Source organism: Cherax quadricarinatus, unplaced genomic scaffold, assembly GCF_038502225.1.
Source record: "Cherax quadricarinatus isolate ZL_2023a unplaced genomic scaffold, ASM3850222v1 Contig50, whole genome shotgun sequence".
Taxonomy (NCBI): domain Eukaryota; kingdom Metazoa; phylum Arthropoda; class Malacostraca; order Decapoda; family Parastacidae; genus Cherax; species Cherax quadricarinatus.
Genome location: NW_027195076.1, coordinates 260,743 through 279,709, shown reverse-complemented (window position 1 = coordinate 279,709; position 18,967 = coordinate 260,743). Strand labels below are relative to the sequence as shown.

General features: G+C 35.8%; 1 protein-coding gene across 4 annotated transcripts in view; it reads right to left on the bottom strand.

The window, feature by feature from the left end:
* Positions 1–404: 404 nt before the first annotated feature.
* The window catches only part of LOC128686957 (uncharacterized), a 94,035-nt gene continuing 75,472 nt past the window's right edge, over positions 405–18,967 (bottom strand). For all 4 annotated transcript variants that reach the window (XM_053774264.2, XM_053774263.2, XM_053774266.2 and 1 more), the window contains 7 exons: positions 12,818–12,994; positions 11,860–11,968; positions 11,256–11,334; positions 8,647–8,813; positions 7,245–7,383; positions 5,325–5,414; positions 405–3,272 (listed from right to left, as the gene is read on the bottom strand). In XM_053774264.2, coding sequence (XP_053630239.1) covers positions 3,104–3,272; positions 5,325–5,414; positions 7,245–7,383; positions 8,647–8,813; positions 11,256–11,334; positions 11,860–11,968; positions 12,818–12,994 — 930 coding nt within the window. In that variant the 3' untranslated portion in view covers positions 405–3,103. The remainder of the gene's footprint in view (positions 3,273–5,324; positions 5,415–7,244; positions 7,384–8,646; positions 8,814–11,255; positions 11,335–11,859; positions 11,969–12,817; positions 12,995–18,967) is intronic.

Here is an 18,967-nt window from a genome sequence, read left to right as displayed (position 1 = left end):
ATGCACATTTACATTTTGTGTACGGTTTTTACCTTCATATACTGCATAAGGAAAATCAGATAGTGAATTCTTGAAGTCTTCAATGACTGTCAATGATATTTCATTCATTCATTCTTTACTTCACATTTGTTCCAAAATGAAGACCCCTTAAGGGAGGTTCCTTGATGCTGGTGAGGGGCTTTTGATCTAGGGAATTAGATCTGTGCTCCAGTTCCCTGAATTAAGCCTGAATACCTTCCATCTCCCCCTCCCCTACCCTCACAGGCTCTGTATAATCCCTATGGGTTTAGCACTCCCCCATGATTATAATAATCTGAAATGATGAGAATAATTGTAGCCCAATTCCTTTATGTATTATATGTTCAAGGCAACATTTCATTTGGAAATTTAAAATGAACATAACAGTCTTTTAATACCATGTATGCAAATGTTAATGGTACAATAAAAATACACATTATAAAAATTACTTTTACACAGCATTTTATAAGGTGCCTATATAATACCAACATTCAATCTCTGACCATCAGGCATGTGTAAAAATAGTTTCTGATGGTAAAACATCAAAGAATTAACAGCTAGGAACTCTAATGTAAACCTCACTACATAACAAAAGTATAACAAATAAAACACAGTAAATGCATTTCGAAGAATAAGTCACAATACTGTTGCTGGAACAATTCACAAATAATCCACGTATTGGAGATGAAACTACGCATTTTCATTCATCCTGGCCCGTCAAGGGAGGTTCTTTGATGCTGTTGAGGGGCTCTTGATCTAGGGAATTCGATCTGTGCTCCAGTTTCTTAAATTAAGCCTGAATACCTCCCCCCCCCCCTACAGGCGCTGTATAATCCTACGGGTTTACCTCTCCCCCATGATTACAATAATTCATTCATCCTGGACCAATATTAAAATAATAATGGTTGAGGACAGGCACATTAAATGGTTTTATCTCCAATTTGTGGGTTAGGTGCAAATGCATTTGAAAACAGGTTTTGAGTAGCTGGAAACATCTAGTTAACATGACCATTCAAGATAGTATTTTTTGTAAAATATTAATTTGATACTCCTATGGAATGCATACTTTCTCCAGCTGGAAAATTTATTTCTCAACAGACATGGAAGGCACATAGAACTCTGTTATTTGATAATTAATGTGAAACCAAAGCGATAATATACTGAAAAAAAATTAGTCAGAATTTCACTACAATAGTTACTAATGACTTTACTTAAAATTATATCACAAAGCTTTATTATTAACAAAAATTCAGCTCTGAATCACATTTAGGTTCAGTTGTTTTTGTGAATATCGTATAATAATGTGGTAAAACTTCGATTTAACAGACTAATAGGGAGTAGGATGTGTCTTGTAATGCCGATTCTCAGACCATTACGCTCGTAATGGTCTGGCAGTCAAGTAATGCCAAATGTCTGTTAAATCAGACTGATAAGATTGTTTTTCTATAATTAAAACAACGATAGACCCTTCTGTATCTGGCAGACTATGCCAATTAAATTCAAAATCAATTTACTCTGTAGACCATAACAATAACCAACAATTCTGAATTAAACATTGTTAAATCCAAAATCAATTTGCCCAGCTGACTGTAATAATAACTGACAATTGTGAATTTAATGGACCTTATTGTTTCTGAACTTCCAGAAATTTTGTCCTTTAAATCCAAAGTAAGTTACGCTGGTGTCCATTAAATCGAGGTTTTTACTATTAATACTAACGATAAAAATAATAAAAAAATAAAAAGAAACTAAATCCTTAAATTCTTGCATTTTTAAATCTATCATAACAGTTCTAATCAAGTACCATTTCAACACCCTGAATACTTTCAGATGCAAAACTGTCACTCGTACTATAAATAATAAAGGCAAGTGTCCGGCAAAACATCATGAGAGAGCAACCTACCTAATGTGTCGCATCGTCTCTAAGTCCTCGTGTAAGGAAGGAGCCAGTGGTAAGGCTTGTTTTGTAAGTCTCAGTTCCACTTATTAATTGATGTATGGCACCCCAGAGAACTAATTATGTGTAGTCTTGTGTCCAGTGTGAAGTAGTGAGCAAGTTTCTTGCATCAGTTGATCAGTACAATGTTATAAAAGCAGAGAAAAAATTAATTCAGCTTTCACTAAACAAGAAAACTCTCATACATCAGCAAACAGAATAAAATGATGATTAACAATTACAACTAAAAAAAAATTAACCTTGGACTATACATAGGTTGTAGTCAAAATAATGTATATTTAAAATATATAGATAAGAGCACTGCTCTAATCTAAAATAAAGTTGAGCATTTTTAAGGCATTCATTCATTCATGAAAGTATACAATTAGTACCACAGTTACACATACAAAAATTATTATTTTTTACATTAAAAATGATCAGCAGATTCATCCTACTGTAGAGAGACCATTTTATATGTGGTATTATTACAACCCTGTGCATCTACATTCTTACTTTATACATGTTCTGGCACAAGTGAGCACCAATAAGGTCATGTTGGATTTGCAGTTTTATGAGAATCAACTTCTATAACTAATGACAGTATTCCCCCAGTCAATTTCAATGCCAAATCCTAAAATATACATTATATATTTTTAATAAATAATAATAAAGATTAGATACACCTTGGCTCTAAATATGGGCCTTTTCTCGCAACTGCAAATAATCAAGAATAACAACTTGGCTATAATGTACAGATGGAGAAAAACCTGTACAAAAACAGTAATGAAAGGCACTAATTACATTTTCTGTACATCCAGGCATAGTGCTGAATGACTCATACTAGTTTAGTGCTTTTCTATAAATAATAATGTATATCCAGGCTGCAAGTGTATGACTTGCAATAAAAATTTTCAACTGATATTTTGTACAGTACTTTACTTTTATATTCTTCGAGCTGTGCACAGTACACAGCTAGCATCGTGGTTTGTGTGCAAGATACAAAACTCCAGCAATGATGGAATAAAAAATTGCTGACTATTTTCATGCATATGAAAGAAACTGATCTTTTCACCACATGTTTTTTGTGCAAAGACAAACTATGGTAATATGTTCCACGATTTACAACCTTTTAAAGCTCAAATTTCATGACTAATGCATTGTTGTAAGTTGGTCTTTCTCTTGTACTGAAGACCTTTCTTCATCAGGATGATAACAAGGTGCTCGACAGAAACAACGGTACACTGCTTTTAGCACAGTCTTTCTGTATGCAAATACTGCAAAGATGGCTAGTGACTCTACCAATACATATCGCCACAAACTGTAATGAAAATTGTATTAATTAGTATGCAAATTTGGATAACAATGGACTATGACTACAGTATTCCCTTTACAAATAAGTAAAAAACTCAAAATAGCCTAAGTTCATTCTGTATTTTGGTTATCAAATTCATGAGAATTGCAAAACTCGTAAGAGTTCAACACTTGGCAAAATGTTAGTGATTCTGAAATACATGTATATACAGGAGGGCCCCGCTTTACGGCGTTTCACTTTATGGCGTTCCGCTAATACGGTCATTTCAAATTATGACCAAAACTCGCTATATGGCTCCCCCCACCTGACTTTCTAATACGGTCACCGTGCCCCACCCTGTTTGTTTACATTCTTCGTGAGCTCAGTAAGCACTAAGTCTCTCCATTTTGTCTGGAAACTCCAAAATTTCAAATGTTTTTAAAAGTTATTTCATATTTTATATATACTCTGATAATTATACTTATGTATACCTGTATCTAAATAAACTTACATACTGTGCTGGCATGCAGGTACACATTAAAATCGGTAAGTGTCTTATGTCTCCAGACGTCATATTAGTAATGATAATAATAATCGAGTCATTTAAATGTCGTATATTACGTTAATATACACATTTTCATTAATCCATCTATGATATTTTTTTCAAAATTATATAATAAACACGATGCATAACATATAAATAAGATAAATACACCCCACAGTAGAATAAATAAACATAAATGTGAGATGTGGTAGCAGACGACTTGCACAAGTGACGCCATATTAGAAATGATAATAATAATAATAACAATACTCACCGAGTCTCATTAAATGTCGTATATTACGTTAATATACACATTTTCATTAATCCATCCATGATATTTTTTTCAAAATTATATAATAAACACGATACATAACATAAAAAGATGATAAATACACCCCACAATAGAATAAATAAACATAAATATAAGATGTGGGAGCCAGATAACTTGTACAAGTGACGGCAAGAATAACATTTTCTCTAATCTAACATAAGAGAAAATGTGTTACTGGGGGTAACTGTAGAAAATTATTCCTTTCGTATGTATGTAAGTAAGTTTATTCAGGTATACACAAATACAGTTACATAGATTATCATACATAACAACATATGTGTAGAGAACCTAGGATAACCCAAAAAAGTCAGTGTGACTTATTTCCATTGCCTTCACTCAGAGCTTCATTTCTTCTCAAAATGATGTTACATGAGAATGGGAGTATTCTTCTTTATTAATTCTACCGTATCAATGTAGAGACAACCTGTACACAATGTAACTTGTACACAAACCAGACGTGTACACTTCGTTTGTTTACAAAACTTACGTTCGCCTGGTTTGTTTACATAACTCTGCGCCTGTCCCCTCTCATGTACTCATTCTTTCTCTCTCTCATTTATTAGTTTTATCTCATTTACTTACTTCTGACCCTACATTAAGACTACAAATATTTTAAGGTAAGTAATGAGTGAACTGTATATACATTTTATCGCTCTGGGATGCTTAAATATCATAGAATAGTATGTGTGGGTGGGGTAGCCTGGCTGATTACCATACATACCACACTTGATTTCTTACTTGTCTCACCCTAGATTAAGACTATAAATATTTTAAGGTATGTAATGAGTGCACTATGTGTGTATTGTAATTTTTTATTGTTTTTTGATGCCTGGTTCTATTGCTAACTTAATATATGTTAGTGTAAACTTGTTATCTAGTGTTTGTATGCATTTATAAGTGGAAAAAAAGGGTGTTCCACTTTACGGCGGTTTCCACTTTACGGCAGTAGCCTGGAACCTAACCTGCCGTATAAGTGGGGCCCTGCTGTATATAAAACTTGTAGAATATTATATTTTGTAAACTAAGATTATCTGCTTACATTAATGTACTTTTTAAGTCACTGACACATTGCTTGAAACTGCTTCAAGAAAAGAGGACATATAGAGAAAGCATACAAAGTTCCATTTTAGGAGAGATGGCAGGAATACAGTATATGTAGCACTATATTGTACAATAATAGTAGAAATTAAGGATAAATACTCACTCAACAACTCTTATTTCCATTATGTCATCAGGAACATCAATAAGTGTGTGGCCGATCATGATGATGAACAATTTCCATCCTTGTTTCAAACTGTTGACAAGAGTTTAGTTAGGATGCATTCTCCTCTTTCTTCAGTATTTAATTAAGCAAAACCAAATTGCCAAAAAAAGTTACAATAATTACTGGTTTAGGTTTGGTTGGTAGCACACTCGGCTAATATATAGGGGTGTCCGGGGTTCAATCCCCAGAGGATCAAAGTTGTAGGTACCTGAGTGTTAGTCAACTGTTGTGGGTTGTATCCCAGGAAGTGGTAATATACCTTAGATAAAGCTAGGCTTTGAAATAAACTGAGGTAGTATAACAGCTCTTAGCCTGTAAGTGATGTGTAAAAAAAAAAAAAATGTGGAAACAATAAGACACAATATACAGGGAATCCTCATGAGAGGGCTTTTATCAAAAACACGTTAAAGCCACTTTGTGGGTGAAATAATGTACAATAAAGATATCCCTTCATATTATACTTTACTTTTCCAGCCACAATAATAAGTAGACAGTAAGCAATAGTAACTTTTCAATCATTTCAATTACATGTTTCTGTGTAACCAGTTGCTGCAATAATCAAAGGAAAATGGTGATTTAAAATTCAGATAAATCAACCAGCTTTTTTAAATGAACTATGATATAAAACATCATGCCATAGTATGAACTTTGTAGTCTTAGAGTTTTAAGTTTCATAATTTTACTCAAAGGGTTTTAGTATATTTTTATTAATACAATAATTTAATGATGTTAGCTGTATGAACATGAGGAATGCAACAAAACCTCTGCAATAACAAGAGCAGTTTAAGTATAATATGGCTGCCTCCTGCAGCATCTTAGTCTTCCTGATTATTATACTCATATATATGTGTCAAACTCATGTGGGTCATACAACTCAATACCTCCTTAGCATATTATTATTATAATCATAATTAAGTGCTAAACCCACAAGGGTCATAGAGTGCTGTGCATATTAATAAATGCATACATAAGCACTTCATAACCAAGGTTATTATTCCTCTCCTAAAAGACCCTACAAATGTGAAAACTACTGGCCCACAACACTGTATAGGTTCTACAACTCTGGTTATAGGGCACTTGCTCATGCTAAATGTTTCAAGAATCTTCTCGTATTATGAACAAAATAAAAACTAAGTCAGAAGAAATAAAAAGAGAAAAAAATTCAGGTAACAACTTAAAACCTCCCTTCGAGAACGTCTAATTATTAGCACAGTGCTGCATGTCCCTTGTGGGTTTACCGCCTAACGATTATAATAATTATTAGCAAATACGATAGGACCCCTATATCTGAGGGGAAATGTGTTTCAAGGACCTGCCATGGATACTGAAACCACAGATAGCAGCAAACCCTATAAATCCTGTATAAGCATATAAATTCTGCACAATAAGTGGAGAATTATCACTTTTTCACTGATGGGAAGCACTTCACAGCTTCTCTACTTTTGCTCTTTGGGACCATTATTATGCAAAACTAAGAGGTATTTTTGGGTCACAGTAAACCATGGATAACTAAAACAGCGGATACTGAATCAGTGGATATGGGGTTATACTGTACTAAAGCAATTATTAGTAGTAGTACTATATTTCACACTCAATGAGGCTTTGTCAAGTACTGTATGTGGTATACCTGCACTTTGTATTTTTATTATTATTAACACATGTTTTTGTACTCTGGTGTATTTGACAACCCTGAGAGCAAAATGTCACTAAATAAAAAAGGTTTATGCTGTAGTGTCTGATTCACCAACTGTTGGCTTTCTGCCAGCTACGAACATTATCATTTTTTGACATTAACTCCCCTTCCATCACTATATTATTTAAAATAATACAGCAAGTGTTGAAAGCAAAACAATGGGTTACCTGAGAGTTGCTTCACATCGTGGGAGACCATTTCCAAACTTTGGATACTTGCAAGTATTTGCAGTTGCCAATATAATGAAGATGAAGTTCACTATCATCAATAACGTCTCTACTAACTGCAAGATTATGTTAATATCGGCTGGAAATAAAAATCACACATTATCATTAGAAAATTAAATAAATTTAAGAATTAAAAAAAGTAAAACTTGTAGCAGTGACAAAGTTCAAAATATATCCATCTATTTTCTCCCAATACCATGTATCCTGTGCAAACTTCCTGCCCAGGGTGGTAGGGAAGGAATGGGAGCGAACATGATGGAAATACCTAGAAATACCCATGGGTAATTAATCTGCCAGGCATTTACATTCCCATTAAGCTGCTATGTCATTGTTATTACAAGTAATTGATTTCTTTTCTGCAGTACACAGATAATGTAGTTTAACATGTAATAAAATACTGTAAGGCACAAAAGAAATCCACTGTTTTTCTCCACCTTTTTCTTTAACAGTTACATAGCAACTCTTCTTAATATTTCACTTTTTAAAATTCTTTTGTAGTTTATAAACTCTGACACTACTTCATTTTACCATATTAGTGATGTTGGGAGGTGCCAAGACTAATGCTGGAAGTGTGAAGTTCTGACGGCATTGAAGAAAGTGACAGAGGAAGAAAATAATGAATATAATTTTGCTTTAACAAAAGTGTCATTATTGAACCTATAACTATTTAACATTCTCTGCCAAAAAGAAACTTTCACCACATGCGGAAAATGAACATATGCAAAACATGAATTCTTTTGGGAAAAAATAGCAAAAAAAAAAAAAAAAAAGAAAAAAAAATGATTTCTGCTTTAAGATTTGCAATGACTGTAACTGCAGATCAACATTTGTAAGATGTTAGTTGATTTCAAGGTGTCAATTTCATAAATGGGGGTGTCAATTTCATAAATGGGGAACACTGTAGGTGAGGGATGTACTGTATATTCATGGGGAAGTGTTAAATCTGCAATGGTCTTACAGTGGTTGAGGAATTGGGGTGATCAGGTTAGATCCAAGGATGGGAAAAGGTAGCTCCAATTCCTTAAATCAGGATACCTCCAGCAGCATCAAGGCACTTCCCTTGGGGAATATTTTATTAATACAGCATGAGCTGTTGGAGTGTGAATATGGTAATATTTTTTAAAGGGATTCAGGGAAACTGGTTAGCCAGACTTGAGTCCTGGTAGCGCTTCGATGCTCTCAATATAAGAGATTGGCGCTACTCTTTCCTTCCTTGGATCAAACATGATACCTCCCATTTTGCACGTGTTGTATAACCCTTGGGAATTTAGTGCTTCCCTATGAATATAATTTTCAATGTATTAAGCCTCTACTAATTTTCTGTACATGTATATCTACTTACTTTTTAATTTACAAACATCTGGGACAAGCTCCATGAGGCTGCTATCACGATCCTTGCCGGTTGCATATGGCGTGACCAGGACAACCGTCGTCAACACTGCTCCAACAACCCAGGTGTACACAGAGTACAATAGGAAACGCTTTCTAGAGCCAACATCTTGGCGATTTCTGGAAAATAAATGTTGTAGATAAATTAGACATATGTGCAACTCTTGGGTATCTTTATTGAGGAAACGTTTTGCCACACAGTGGCTTCATCAGTCTATACGTAAGAGAAACTTGAAGAATAGGAGAAGAATGAGGTAATCAGTCCCTCAACCTTGAGTCAATGTGTTCAGTCCATCAATCTTGAATAGAATACGGCATATGAGCGGAGAAGCAGCTTATAAACCGTATGGCAGGAGAGATGCAGCAGTCATAGGTGGTGTCACATTTGTTCAATGTGGAAGTAGGTCGTGCCCAAGAATTAGGCAAGCGAAGAATTCCTAAGTATTAAGATCCCAAGAAGTTGCAGTGTCTGACAGGTTTGTAGATGAATGGTTCAGAGAACCGACATGTTGATAAATTAGACACATGTGCAACTCTTGGGTATCTTTATTGAGGAAACGTTTCGCCACACAGTGGCTTCATCAGTCCATACGTAGGAGAAACTTGAAGAACAGGAGAAGAATGAGGTAATCAGTCCCTCAACCTTTAGGAATTCTTCACTTGCCTAATTCTTGGGCACGACCTACTTCCACATTGAACAAATGTGACACCACCTATGACTGCTGCATCTCTCCTGCCATACGGTTTATAAGCTGCTTCTCCGCTCATATGCCGTATTCTATTCAAGATTGATGGACTGAACACATCGACTCAAGGTTGAGGGACTGATTACCTCATTCTTCTCCTGTTCTTCAAGTTTCTCCTACATATGGACTGATGAAGCCATTGTGTGGCAAAACGTTTCCTCAATAAAGATACCCAAGAGTTGCACATGTGTCTAATTTATCAACATGTCGGTTCTCTGAACCATTCATCTATAAATGTTGTATTAAACAATAAAATGCAGACATTAATCAAAAGAATGTAGAAACAGCTGACAAAACAATGACTTTTTTAACACACCAGTTGTCTCTCACCAAGGCAGGTGACCCAAAGAAAAAATTTTTTGCCATCACTGACATAAAATAAAAAAAATGCAATAAGTTTGAGAGGAAAACCTTGAAGGAGGATGGTTTGATGATGGTAAAGGGCTCTAGATAAAGGAATAAGAGCTACCCTTTCTTTTCACAGATCAAACCTGATTATCTTCCATTCTGCTGGGGTTATACGACTCTTACTGGTTTAGTGCTTTCTTAAAAAATATAAAATATATACTGTACTAACAATTACAGACTGGATTTAGAGGCAGAAGACAGACTAAGTAGTGGATGAAAATCACAATACAAAATCACAGAACTATCTCACTGGTAAATACTTCTAACTTCATAAAATTCTTTAAGAAGACACCTGTTTTCTTTCAATAAATAGCTTTACATCACTTTATAAGACTAATGACATGCTTAATAAAATAAGTAAATTGTTGGCATATCCAAAATATCAAACTTACAATAGGATACATTTGAAATTATAAAAGACAACTATTCAATAAGGCTGACTAGACACTTTATCCAGGTAACTGAACTTATCCTCTATTTCCTTGGATTGAACCTGATTGTCTCCCATTCCCTCAGGTACTATATGATTCATACAGATATAGTGCTCTCCTCAGTTATGTAATGATGATAATAATGAGGGCAATCTGAATTGTGATGTGAGCACACTTCAATAAAGATAAATTAGACACATGTGCAACTCTTGGGTATCTTTATTAAGGAAACGTTTCGCCACACAGTGGCTTCATCAGTCCATACACAGGAGAAGCTTGAAGAATAGGAGAAGAATGAGGTAATCAGTCCCTCAACCTTGCGTTGATGTGGTCAGTCCATCAATCTTGAGTAGAATACGGCATATGAGCGGAGAAGGAGCTTATAAACCGTAGGTAGGAGAGGTGCAGCAGTTATAGGTGGTGTCACATTTGCCCAATGTGGAAGTAGGTCGTGCCCAAGGGTTAGGCAAGCGAAGAATTCCCAAGTATTAAGATCCCAAGAAGTTGCAGTGTCTGACAGGATTGTAGATGAAGCCACTGTGTGGCGAAACGTTTCCTTAATAAAGATACCCAAGAGTTGCACATGTGTCTAATTCATCAACGTGTCGGTTCTGTGAACCATTCATCTACAATCAATAAAGATAGTTATGAAATAAATGATGGTGAACATATTTTCTTGTCTAGGTAACCCTGCCTTAGCAGGATACAGCTACTAAAGAATAATAATAATAATGATGTTTTAATTTAAATGTAATTTAGTGTGAGAGAGCACAGTGTATGTATGTAGGGTACTTTACAGAAGAAATTTTTTTTAGATTTTTGGAGAATTCAAATAAGACGCATAAAATTATTTTATGCCATTTTACGAATTATCGTTTTTTCTTCTTGCTCCCACATTCATTAATCAAAATTAGAGGACAAGTTTCACAATAAAGATCATAAAAACATGCGCCACACCTGTGTCATACAATACTTACTTTAAAGTTCTCCAAATATCAAAACAGATCACATTGAACCACAGCATCACTCCACAGAAAAAGAAGTATTTTACAGCCCCTGAGGAAGAAAATTATATATATTGATTATTTAATACACAATGTTATATTTAATTACCTATTTGTATATGATACTTTGTGAGATGGGGAAAAAGAAAAGGCATATCAGATATAATATAAAAATTGAATTTTTGAAAAATGAAGTAGTGGATAAACTTGTTACCATAAAAAAAAAAAGACGAGTGCCAGGATAATTTTCAAATTATATAAGTGATGTATGAGTAGTAGGTCAATGGATTAAAAAAATGGAGGGATAAGTAGTTTAATACTAAAAAATGAATCTGAATAAATTATGGGAATGATACCATGGCTCTTCATCAACAATTTTTCACATTTTCTGGTGATCTGAACTTAAATAAAGGATGGAGAGTATGGGATGATGAGAAGGACGTGTAAATCTGGGGTGGATGGTAGGAAGAGTAGGGGTCATCCCAGGAATGATTGGAGGGAGGTTATAAAAAAAAAAAGGTTTTAAGTTTTAGGGGCTGAAATCAGTGAGAGTGACATTCGGCAGGTGTCAACTCACCTAGGGATACACATGACACAAAGCTGATATCTAGAGTGAGTACTGATCCTGGTAGCAGACAGATGTTGTACAGCAGAAGCGATATGATGAAGCAGATCATGTACTGACCCTGAGGAAGAAAACTGTAGTTATGGTGTGGACTGCCTACTATTAAAGAGGCAAAAATATAATTTTAAATATATTTTACTCTACGGTGTCCCGTAGCTCGATCATTAGCGCACTCAGCTCACACACTGCGGTCCAGAGTTCGAATCTCCTCTGGTACGTCTGGAAAACATTTGGGACATGTTTCCATATGACACCTGCTGTCCCTGTTCACCCATCAGTTTAAAATGGGTACCTGGGTGTTAGTCGACTAGTGTGGGTCGCATCCTGGGACAAAACTGACCTAATTTGCCCGAAATGCTCAGCATAACAAGGGGCTTTCTACATAGTAGTATGTCACTGATGTCAGCTAGGCCTGTACAGCATGTACATGTACTTGTAGTAAATAAAGATATTATTATTATTATTATTATACATATCATATGCAAATGATAAATTTACTAATTATTAATTTAGGGGTTAATATTCACAATTATTGTACATTCTTGTTTAACATAGTTATGCCCTATACCCCTCACAAAAACAGGTATTATAATCTAGATATTTTTAAGACTAAAATTCAGCATTTTTTGTGAATATATTAATAACTGAGATGTAAGTTTGCTTCTTCAAAAATAAGGCAAATACAGTTAGAACATGACCATAGTGTCCAAAATACAGGTCTCTCTTGCTTTATGACAATTTCATTTGTGATTCTCTATTTCTGTTTTTTTTTTTTTTTTCAACAAGTCAGCCGTTACTTGGTGAGATGAGGAAAAAGAAAAAGCAGATCAGATATAATATAAAAAGTGAATTTTTGAAAAATGAAGAAGTGGATACACTTGCTACTATAAAACAAAGATGCACAACTGACCTGTAATGATCGAAGATCCCTTATAAAAAAGAAAGCAAGCAGAGTTAAGAAAAGGAGCAGATGAGCCACAGCCACTCCCGTCCAGTAGAGTCCTGGTTCAGGCTGTTTCTTCTCAAGACATACAAAAACTTTTGTCTGGTGAATTTCACAATCTTCTGGAGAGGTGCTGTCATACACCTGTAATTTTAAGAAATAATCCTTGCCAGACCATAAAAGAGATAAAGTCACTGCAAAGTATGTAAATTCCATCACCATCCCAATTCAAGAATGAAAATTGAAAAATAACAAAACAAAAAAAAAGATTCAATTATAGTACCTGTGATCCTGAACTTGCAATAAAACCTGGTACTGATACCAAGTTTCAAATTTAATAAGTTATAAACAAAAATGATTAAGCACATCCCCCTCATGGCAACAACTAGAAAAATTTCATAAATTGGTTAAAATCTACATTTCTTGATGACCCCCTCAAGGAAGGTTCCTTGATGTTGGTGAGGGGCTCTTGATTTAGGGAATTGGATCTGTGCTCCAGTTCCCTGAATTAAGCCTGAATGCCTTCCACATCCCCCCCCCCAGGCGCTGTATGATCCTCCGGGTTTAGCGCTTCCCCCTTGATTATAATAATAATAATACATTTCTTGAGGTCCTACTGCAAAAGGGAAAATACAACCTCTCCTCACTTAATGACAGAGTTCCATTCTTAAGACCACGTCAGTAAATGAATTCGTTGCTAAGTGAGGAGCATACTATAATGGTAGTGGGTTTGTGTCAACCATCTTTGATATTGCTTTAATGTTACCTTTGCACCATTTATAACATTTCTTGTATTTTTTAAATGTTTATACAGTAGTGTACTGTATATTGTAATGAATAGAATAGAGGAAATCAGCTCTAATATACATTACTTAGGTATGCATACTGGTCTGAGCCTGTCAGAAGTCCGAGTCATCAATACAGTAAATGAGTACATCGCTAAGTGAGGAGAGGCTGTATAACTTGCAAAGTGAGAACAGTTGAACTGTTTTTATATAACTGAGCTCACTTGCTTATTAAATTCAGTACAATACTGATTAAAAGCAAAAATTAATAATAATAATCATCAGTAGTTTCTATTTGTATATTTAAAGCTATTTACTATTTACTGTAGTAGGTTGGTAGACAGCAACCACCCAGGGAGGTACTACCGTCCTGCCAAGTGAGTGTAAAACGAAAGCCTGTAATTGTTTTACATGATGGTAGGATTGCTGGTGTCTTTTGTCTGTCTCATAAATATGCAAGATTACAGGTACGTCTTGCTACTTCTACTTACACTTAGGTCACACTACACATACATGTACACGTTTATTTATACACACTCATCTGAGTTTTCTTTGATTTAATCTTAATAGTTTTTGGTCTTATTACTTTTCCTTTTATATCCATGGGGAAGTGGAATAAGAATCTTTCCTCCGTAAGCCATGCGTGTCGTAAAAGTCAACTAAAATGCCGGAAACAATGGGCTAGTAACCCCTTTTCCTGTAAAGATTACTAAAAAGAATAAGAAGAAAATTGTCAAAGTGGGAAGTCTGAATGTGCGTGGATGTTGTGCAAATGATAAGAAAGAGATGATTGTGGATGTTATGAATGAGAAGAAACTGGATGTCCTGGCTTTAAGTGAAACAAAGCTGAAGGGGGTGGGAGAGTTTCAATGGAGAGGAATAAATGGGATTAGGTCAGGGGTTTCAAATAGAGTTAGAGCTAAAGAAGGAGTAGCAATAATGTTGAAGGATAAGCTATGGCAGGAAAAGAGGGGCTACAAATGCATAAATTCAAGGATTATGTGGAGTAAAATAAAGATTGGATGTGAAAAGTGGGTTATAGTAAGCGTGTATGCACCTGGAGAAGAGAGAAGTGTAGAGGAGAGAGAGAGATTCTGGGAAATGTTGAGTGAATGCGTGGGGAGTTTTGAATCAAGTGAGAGTAATGGTGGTTGGGGATTTCAATGCTAAAGTGGGTAAAAATGTTATGGAGGGAGTAGTAGGTAAATTTGGGGTGCCAGGGGTAAATGTAAATGGGGAGCCTTTAATTGAGCTATGTGTAAAAAGAAATTTGGTAATAAGTAATACATATTTTATGAAAAAGAGGATAAATAAATATACAAGGTATGATGTAGCACGTAATGAAAGTAGTTTGTTAGATTATGTATTGGTGGATAAAAGGTTGATGGGTAGGCTCCAGGATGTACATGTTTATAGAGGGGCAACTGATATATCGGATCATTATTTAGTTGTAGCTACAGTTAGAGTAAGAGGTAGATGGGAAAAGAGGAAGGTGGCAACAACAAGTAAGAGGGAGGTGAAAGTGTATAAACTAAGGGAGGAGGAAGTTTGGGCGAGATATAAGTGACTATTGGCAGAAAGGTGGGCTAGTGCAAAGATGAGTAGTGGGGGGGGTTGAAGAGGGTTGGAATAGTTTTAAAAATGCAGTATTAGAATGTGGGGCAGAAGTTTGTGGTTATAGGAGGGTGGGGGCAGGAGGAAAGAGGAGTGATTGGTGGAATGATGAAGTAAAGGGTGTGATAAAAGAGAAAAAGGTAGCTTACGAGAGGTTTTTACAAAGCAGAAGTGTTATAAGAAGAGCAGAGTATATGGAGAGTAAAAGAAAGGTGAAGAGAGTGGTGAGAGAGTGCAAAAGGAGAGCAGATGAAAGAGTGGGAGAGGCACTGTCAAGAAATTTTAATGAAAATAAGAAAAAATTTTGGAGTGAGTTAAACAAGTTAAGAAAGCCTAGGGAAAGAATGGATTTGTCTGTTAAAAACAGAGTAGGGGAGTTAGTAGATGGGGAGAGGGAGGTATTAGGTAGATGGCGAGAATATTTTGAGGAACATTTAAATGTTGAGGAAGAAAGGGAGGCGGTAATTTCATGCACTGGCAAGGGAGGTATACCATCTTTTAGGAGTGAAGAAGAGCAGAATGTAAGTGTGGTGGAGGTACGTGAGGCATTACGTAGAATGAAAGGGGGTAAAGCAGCTGGAACTGATGGGATCATGACAGAAATGTTAAAAGCAGGGGGGGGGATATAGTGTTGGAGTGGTTGGTACTTTTGTTTAATAAATGTATGAAAGAGGGGAAGGTACCTAGGGATTGGCGGAGAGCATGTATAGTCCCTTTATATAAAGGGAAAGGGGACAAAAGAGATTGTAAAAATTATAGAGGAATAAGTTTACTGGGTATACCAGGAAAAGTATACGGTAGAGTTATAATTGAAAGAATTGGAGGTAAGACAGAATGTAGAACTGCGGATGAGCAGGGAGGCTTCAGAGTGGGTAGGGGATGTGTTGATCAAGTGTTCACATTGAAGCATATATGTGAACAGTATTTAGATAAAGGTAGGGAAGTTTTTATTGCATTTATGGATTTAGAAAAGGCATATGATAGAGTGGATAGAGGAGCAATGTGGCAGATGTTGCAAGTATATGGAATAAGTGGTAAGTTACTAAATGCTGTAAAGAGCTTTTATGAGGATAATGAGGCTCAGATTAGGGTGTGTAGAAGAGAGGGAGAATACTTCCTGGTAAAAGTAGGTCTTAGACAGGGATGTGTAATGTCACCATGGTTGTTTAATATATTTATAGATGGGGTTGTAAAAGAAGTAAATGCTAGGGTGTTCGGGAGAGGGGTGGGATTAAATTATGGGGAATCAAATTCAAAATGGGAATTGACACAGTTACTTTTTGCTGATGATACTGTGCTTATGGGAGATTCTAAAGAAAAATTGCAAAGGTTAGTGGATGAGTTTGAGAATGTGTGTAAAGGTAGAAAGTTGAAAGTGAACATAGAAAAGAGTAAGGTGATGAGAGTATCAAATGATTTAGATAAAGAAAAATTGGATATCAAATTGGGGAGGAGGAGTATGGAAGAAGTGAATGTTTTCAGATACTTGGGAGTTGACGTGTCGGCGGATGGATTTATGAAGGATGAGGTTAATCATAGAATTGATGAGCGAAAAAAGGTGAGTGGTGTGTTGAGGTATATGTGGAGTCAAAAAACGTTATCTATGGAGGCAAAGAAGGGAATGTATGAAAGTATAATAGTACCAACACTCTTATATGGATGTGAAGCTTGGGTGGTAAATGCAGCAGCGAGGAGATGGTTGGAGGCAGTGGAGATGTCCTGTCTAAGGGCAATGTGTGGTGTAAATATTATGCAGAAAATTCGGAGTGTGGAAATTAGGAGAAGGTGTGGAGTTAATAAAAGCATTAGTCAGAGGGCAGAAGAGGGGTTGTTGAGGTGGTTTGGTCATTTAGAGAGAATGGATCAAAGTAGAATGACATGGAAAGCATATAAATCTATAGGGGAAGGAAAGAGGGGTAGGGGTCGTCCTCGAAAAGGTTGGAAAGAGGGGGTAAAGGAGGTTTAGTGGGCGAGGGGCTTGGACTTCCAGCAAGCGTGCATGAGCGTGTTAGATAGGAGTGAATGGAGACGAATGATACTTGGGACCTGACGATCTGTTGGAGTGTGAGCAGGGTAATATTTAGTGAAGGGATTCAGGGAAACCGGTTATTTTCATATAGTCGGACTTGAGTCCTGGAAATGGGAACTACAATGCCTGCACTTTAAAGGAGGGGTTTGGGATATTGGCAGTTTGGAGGGATATGTTGTGTATCTTTATACGTATATGCTTCTAAACTGTTGTATTCTGAGCACCTCTGCAAAAGCAGTGATAATGTGTGAGTGTGGTGAAAGTGTTGAATGATGATGAAAGTATTTTCTTTTTGGGGATTTTCTTTCTTTTTTGGGTCACCCTGCCTCGGTGGGAGACGACCAACTTGTTGAAAAAAAAAAAAAAAATCCCCATTAATAATTAAAATGTATATATACTACTGACTCCAAAATTTTTTATAAATACAATTTTTTAACACATCAGCCGTCTCCCACCGAAGCAGCGTGACCCAAAAAAAGAAACACTTTCACCATAATTCACACTATCACTGTCTTTGAGAAGGCACTCAAATTACAATTATGTATCATTTTTTTGGAATCCATTTAATAGTAGCATTATTATGATACATTATTATGATACATTATTATGATACATTATTATGCTGATGTCTTTTGTCTGTCTCATAAATATGCAAGATTACAGGCATGTCTTGCTACTTCTACTTACACTTAGGTCACACTACACATACATGTACACATTTATTTATACACACTCATCTGAGTTTTCTTTGATTTTATCTTAATAGTTCTTGGTCTTATTAATTTTCCTTTTATATCCATGGGGAAGTGGAATAAGAATCTTTCCTCCGTAAGCCATGCGTGTTGTAAAAGTCAACTAAAATGCCGGGAACAATGGGCTAGTAACCCCTTTTCCTGTAAAGATTACTAAAAAGAATAAGAAGAAGAAAATTGTCAAAGTGGGAAGTCTGAATGTGCGTGGATGTTGTGCAGATGATAAGAAAGAGATGATTGTGGATGTTATGAATGAGAAGAAGCTGGATGTCCTGGCTTTAAGTGAAACAAAGCTGAAGGGGGTGGGAGAGTTTCAGTGGAGAGGAATAAATGGGATTAGGTCAGGGGTTTCAAATAGAGTTAGAGCTAAAGAAGGAGTAGCAATAATGTTGAAGGATAAGCTATGGCAGGAAAAGAGGGACTATAAATGTATTAATTCAAGGATTATGTGGAGTAAAATAAAGATTGGATGTGAAAAGTGGGTTATAATAAGCGTGTATGCACCTGGAGAAGAGAGAAGTGTAGAGGAGAGAGAGAGATTTTGGGAAATGTTGAGTGAATGCGTGGGGAGTTTTGAATCAAGTGTGAGAGTAATGGTGGTTGGGGATTTTAATGCTAAAGTGGGTAAAAATGTTATGGAGGGAGTAGTAGGTAAATTTGGGGTGCCAGGGGTAAATGTAAATGGGGAGCCTTTAATTGAGCTATGTGTAGAAAGAAATTTGGTAATAAGTAATACATATTTTATGAAAAAGAGGATAAATAAATATACAAGGTATGATGTAGCACGTAATGAAAGTAGTTTATTAGATTATGTATTGGTGGATAAAAGGTTGATGGGTAGGCTCCAGGATGTACATGTTTATAGAGGGGCAACTGATATATCGGATCATTATTTAGTTGTAGCTACAGTTAGAGTAAGAGGTAGATGGGAAAAGAG